Raw genomic sequence first — 6,271 nt, 5'->3', positions numbered from 1 at the left:
TGTGCTTCCTCAGAAAGACTTTCTTTCACTCCTCAGTTTGATTTCAAATCATCTAAACTAACAGATTTTCAGTTTTTGCCTAAGTGTTGTGAAGTTATTTTTAGTCTTAAATGTGAATTTCAATGTTCAAATGTTTCAAAGTTCTATGCTTTATTCATTTACAATTACAACGGCAATTTATGTCAGATTGTTTGTCTGTTGGGGAGAATTTTGTAATATAAAAACCGTAAAAATATTTTAAAAAAAATACAAATCTGTGCAAGACTGGTACAATACAACCTTTAAAATATAAATTTATGCTGTATAGATTAAATGAAATCATCATCATGGCGAGGCTTCGTAAACGAATATTATGAAGAGGGCTGTCCACGTCTTCTACAAGCTCGCTCGTGGCTGAGCAATCCAATATGGGAAAGGCAGATCCTGCAGCAGAGGCTGCAGGTGAAAGTCTGTTCTGGATTCGGTGCAGTCGTGAGGCCGGCTATTCTCATTTGCCGTTTGTCTTTTAGCCTAGTCCGTCGCTTGTCTTCAAAAGAGGAGACAGCGTCTTTGATGTACTGGCGCCAGGTGTCACGGTCTTTTGCCAGAGTAGACCACTGACGATGGTTGATGTTACAAGCACCAAGGGATTTCTTAAGAGAGTCTTTGTATCTCTTTTTTGGTGCCCCTCTATCTCGCTGGCCTGATGCAAGTTCGCCATACAGAGTGATCCTTGGCAGTCGGTGGTCCTCCATCCTGTGTACATGCCCAGCCCACCGCAGTTGTGACTTAAGAAGCATGGCCTCTATGCTTTGGATGTCTGCCCTCTCGAGGACTTCAACATTGGTGACAAAGTCGCTCCAATGGATGCCAAGAATGGTGCGTAGACAGCGCTGGTGAAAACGTTCGAGGACTCGCAGATGGTGCTGGTAAGTGACCCAAGACTCAGAGCCGGAAAGAAGGGTGGTCACCACAACTGCCCTGTATACACTGATCTTGGTGGGTTTTTTCAGGTGCTTGTTGTTCCACACCCGACTGTGGAGTCTGCCAAAGGCACTATTCGCCTTGGCGAGCCTGTTGTCTAACTCTTTGTCGATCCTGGCATCTGAGGTAATTGTGCACCCCAAGTAGGTGAACTGCTGGACAGCTTTTAGTTCTGTCTCTCCAATATAGACATGGGGAGGCTGGTACACTTCCCGAGGTACTGGCTGGTGGAGGACCTCTGTCTTCTTTAGACTAACTTCAAGTCCGAAGAGCTTGGCAGCATCTGCAAAGCAGGAAGTTAGTCGCTGAAGTGCTCTCTGGGTGAGAGCTAGGAGAGCTGCGTCATCGGCAAAGAGGAGGTCACTGATCATTTGCTCACGGGTCTTGGTGTGAGCCTTCAGTCGTCTCAGGTTGAACAAGCTGTCATCGAGGCGGTAGCGAATGTACACGGCATCCTCGTCATCAGGGCCATCAGTGGCTTGCTTTAGCATCATGCTAAAGAAGATCGTAAAAAGAGTGGGTGCCAGGACACAGCCCTGTTTTACGCCGTTGGTGATGGGGAAAGTGTCTGAAAGGTCGCTATTGAGCCTGATCTGGCCGCTCTGGTCTTCGAGCAGCTGAACAACCATGTTGAGGAATTTGGGTGGGCAGCCGAGACGTTCCATGATCTGCCACAGGCCTTTTCGGCTCACAGTGTCAAACGCGTTGGTCAGGTCGACAAAGGTTACATAGAGTGCCTTGTTCTGCTCACGACACTTTTCTTGAAGCTGTCAGAGGACAAACACCATGTCAGTTGTGCTCCTGTTGCTTCTGAAGCCACATTGGGATTCTGGAAGATGGTCTTTGGCAATGGTGGGCACAAGTCTGTTGAGTAGGATTCTTGCGAGGATTTTCCCTGCGATGGAGAGTAGGGTAATCCCTCTGTAGTTTGAGCAATCAGACTTTACTCCCTTGTTCTTGTAGAGGGGGATGATGACTGCATCACGGAGATCTTGCGGTAATTTTCCCTGCTCCCAGCAGCAGATAAACAGTTCATGGAGTTTGGAGTGTAACGCTGGGCCACCATGCTTCCATAACTCTGGTGGGATGCCATCAACTCCTGCTGCCTTGCCACCTTTCAGTTGCTTAATGGCTTTTAAGGTCTCATCCATAGAAGGCGCCTCGTCCAGTTCCTCCTTGAGTGGTTGCTGGGGAATACGGAGAATTGCTGACACGCCAACCACACGATCAGCGCTGTAGAGGGCTCGAAAGTGTTCAGTCCAGCGGTCCAAGATGGAAGTCTTGTCTGCTAGAAGCCTCCGTTCGTCTGAGCTGCGCAAGGGACTCTGGATTTGGTGCGTGGGCCCATACACTGCCTTAAGGGTTTCGTAGAACCCCCTGAGGTCGCCAGTGTCTGCACAGTGCTGAGTTCTTACTGCAAGGATGGTCCACCACTCGTTCTTGATTTCTCTGAGTTTGCGTTGGGTGTTTCTGCACGCAAGACGAAAGGCAGCCTTCTTCACAGGACAAGACGGCTGGGCTAGATGAGCCTGATGAGCTGCTCTCTTGTTTGCAAGCAATTCCTGGATTACCAGATCATTTTCATCAAACCAGTCTTTGTTCTTTCTGCTGGAGAATCCAAGTACTTGCTCAGAGGTCTGCAGGATAACAGATTTGAGTTGCTCCCAGAGTGGTACAGGGGAGGGATCACTTGGGCGGCTGGTGTCTTCAAGCCTGGACTGTAGACTTGCTTGGAATTTTGCCTTGGTTTCAGCTGACTGTAAGCCGCTGATGTTCAATTTCTTCTTTAGCGCTCCACCTTTCTTGGGTTTCGGCTTGAAGTGGAGATTGAGTTTGCAGCGCACAAGGCGGTGGTCTGTGTGGCACTCTGCGGTGGGCATCACTCTGGTGTGTTGGTATCTCGCTGACGCACTATGATGTAATCGATGAGGTGCCAATGTTTTGACCGAGGATGCATCCAGGTAGTTTTCAGACTGGCCTTTTGCTGAAACAAGGTATTTGAGATAGTGAATTGGTGCTCGGTGCAAAGCTCCAGCAGCAGGCGCCCGTTGTCGTTGCAGCTGCCAACACTGTGTTTGCCAAGTGCACCTTTCCAGGCTACTGAATCTTGGCCAACTCTGGCATTGAAGTCGCCAAGGATAATAACCTTGTCGTCTGCTGGGACACTTTGCAGGAGGTTGCGGAGATTGGCATAGAAATTTTCCTTTTCTGCAGCTTCCGCTTGGAGAGTTGGAGCATATATGCTGAAGAGGGTTGCATGGTACTTGTTTCTTAGTGGTAGGCGCAGGGAGATGATGCGGTCAGAGTGGCCAGTTGGAAGGTTTTCCAGCTTTGAGGCGATGGAGTTTCTAACAAAGAAACCGACTCCAGAAAGGCGTCTCTCTGTTTCCGGCCTGCAAGACCAAAAGAGGGTGTAACCTGCGCTATTCTCTCTAAGACTACCTTGCCCTGGGAATCGGACTTCACTAAGGGCTGCAATATCGATGGAGAGTCTTGATAGCTCATGCGCAATGAGAGCAGAACGACGTTCGGGACGACTGCCTGCGTCCAGCATGGTTCTGATGTTCCAACATGCCACTTTTAAACCTTTTACACCTTTTGAGGTAGGTGGGAACCTTTTTTTCCTTGATGTTCGACCGCTTCGAAGATGCCCGTTGACCGCGGCTAGCCAACAGGGTATGGGAGGAGATGAGCTTTGTTTAGGCCACCTTTTCTAGGCCCCTCTCCATGTGGAGCAAGCAGTGCGTCCCTAAAAAAGGCTGCTTGGTCGTTCAGGGTGTTGCCAAGTGTTGCCGTCATCTCCTTGCTTCAGCAACAAGCGACCAATATCCTGAACCGCCTGCATGCAGGATTGGAGCTGCGGCTGCCAGTGGCATCTTCCACCTGCCGTTTTTGCCCGTTTCCCATCGCTACAGGACTTGAGGAGTAAGTGGCACATGGACGTGGACTTGTCCTTCGAGCCTGCGCAGTGGGATTTTAAGGTGAAGTGCAGTGTGCGCGGTTCTGGCCCCACCCTTTACACCCGTGGTTCATCTGTCGTGGCCTAGCAAGCTGGGACGGTGACAGCGAGGTCCACGGATCGTAGGTTTTATATCAGACTGTCCGTGTCCTAGCCTCTGGCTCTAAAACCTTCCTCGTAGGCGCGAGAAATATGTTGTCCGGTGACCTCAGGATGAGGTTCATACGCCCAGTGGCACATGCCACAGAAACATGATGCCGACCAGAAATCGATGGATCCCATGCAGACATTTCTGGGATTGAAAGATTTATCGTTACCCTGATGAGGGAGGCTAAGGGTGTACTAGCACTTGCCCGAGGTGCACACCCAGGCTAGTGGAGGGAAGGAGACGCCTTACTACTCCATTCTAGTCTAGCTCCAAGCTAGATCTAGCCACTGCCAATGAAATCATAATTTGCTCATAAAACTGTTCAATACTGAAACTAATTTTTTAATTGTTTCATTGAACTTGTATATTTTGAACTTTGACATCTATCAAGAGTGAAATGAGAAAATTCACCCATTTACGTCAGTGTTTTGCTGAGAAAAAATATTCTATATTAAAGTTTTTTTTGTGTCACATAGAGTGTTTTAGACTCTCAGGCTTCTGGCTTCTTTTGTCTGCACATCTACGACAGTTCCTCCTTTCTTTATTGTTTCTGCCTTTTCCCTTTCGAAAGTTTTCCTCCGTTCAAAAAACCTCTGATCAGAGCATTCCCCTAAATTCAAAATGTTCATCATTTCTCCAAACCAAAACTCTGTTAGTAACTGGTCACAGATATGTAAAAGAATACTGATGAGAAAGGAAGCATTCTGATAAAAAAGAACATCAAGCTGAGTTCTTCTAAGTTTTGAGTCCGAACTAAGCCAGCCCTAAAGAAAAAAACAACAAAAAAAAAACCCTGTTTATTTATGTTTAACAGGAAAAAATCAGGAAATAAGAAGATTGTTATTCACAGCACTGGACATTGTGGATTGTGGGCCCTCTTGTGGTAACAGTGGAGCAAATATATTATCTTCTTTTCTCTTAACTTATAACTGCAGAAATAATGGGTTGGTATCTTTACGGGGCAACTAAAATGCTTTTTTTAAGTATTTTAAATGAAAAAAGTTTAATTACTATTTTAAAAAACAACTAAACTTTTCCCATAGTTGCCAAAAATCCTATTTTTTCTTTTGATTTTTCTTCTTTTAAAAACCCGTTTAGTATACACTTTACTTTATCTAAGTCTTTGCTCCTGATAACTGTCAGTTTTATTAATGTGTAATTGACATACTTGAGTCGCTGCCTATCACTACGCATGCGCTGGCCAGATTTCCTCGCCACATGCGCTGGTTTGAATTTGAACCATAAATTGCGCAGATAGACACCGCGCAGAAGCGGAAGTCAATCATTTTATTTTCATTTTAAACGCCAAAAGCTGTGTGGAGTTAAAAATAGAACAAAGTAGAGGTGAAATTGATATAGTGAAATTTGAGTTCTATTTCAAAGATGATGTAGTTAAAACCATTCTGAAAGATTTTTGGAGCTTTTGGCACTAAGTATAAAATATTTGCTTGCAGTAATTTCGATCAATATTTTGGTAGGTGTCTTTTTCGATGGTTTAGTTTCGTGTGCTTAATTTAAATTTATGTTTTTTATGCATGCATGTCCTTAAAAGGAAAATGTTCCATGTGTCTGGGTGGGGAAACGGCATCTTTTTGTCTTTTTTTTTGTATCCGTTCAACAATATGACGACCCAGAGCTTTATTTTGAAGAGGTGACCGGATGCAGCCGCCGGCAGGTTGGCGCGCCTGATGCGCGTCTCATCACGACGCTCGGAAGCGGCGCTGAGCATCAGAGCGCCGATCCGTGTCTGTGGCGGGGAGGCGGGCAGCATGTTGTCCCCGTGCCGCGGATCGCAGCTCGCAGTCCGGTTCCAGGCTCCGCGGCGCAGAGCCGCCATGGGTTAGAGAGGACGCACGCGGATCATGGATTATCCACTTTGCGCACGCCAGCGAGGATGACGCGGCGCAGAAGGGACTTGTTTTCGGACACACGCTGACAAAGAAGACGGAGCGAGACAGAGCGGCGTTTTTCTGTCCTCTTCCTTGTTTTATTGTTTTTTTATTTTTGATTGTGCGCGACAGACAGAGATGTTTGCAGAAGTGCTGTGCGGCGCCGTGGCTCTGCTCCTCTATGTCAACACTCTGGATGCTGATTTCTGCTACGATGACAGGTACCTGCGTGGCTGTGTTGCGGTGGGGGTGGGGGGGTCACGCACGGACTTTGGCGGGTTTGTATTTTTTTGCAGAGCTGCCTTTCGTGGC

At 47.0% G+C, this 6,271-nt stretch overlaps 1 protein-coding gene across 2 annotated transcripts in view; it reads left to right on the top strand.

The window, feature by feature from the left end:
• The first annotated feature begins 5,743 nt into the window (after positions 1-5,743).
• tmtc2b (transmembrane O-mannosyltransferase targeting cadherins 2b) overlaps positions 5,744-6,271 on the top strand; it is a 109,065-nt gene continuing 108,537 nt past the window's right edge. For both annotated transcript variants that reach the window (XM_078949063.1, XM_023956084.2), the window contains exon 1: positions 5,744-6,180. In XM_078949063.1, the coding sequence (XP_078805189.1) occupies positions 6,098-6,180 (83 nt within the window). In that variant the 5' untranslated portion in view covers positions 5,744-6,097. The remainder of the gene's footprint in view (positions 6,181-6,271) is intronic.

The sequence above is a fragment of the Oryzias latipes genome, chromosome 6 (genome assembly GCF_053564925.1).
Source record: "Oryzias latipes strain Hd-rR chromosome 6, Olatipes_Hd-rR_3.1".
Classification (NCBI taxonomy): Eukaryota; Metazoa; Chordata; class Actinopteri; order Beloniformes; family Adrianichthyidae; genus Oryzias; species Oryzias latipes.
This window is presented reverse-complemented; position numbering and strand designations above follow the sequence as displayed.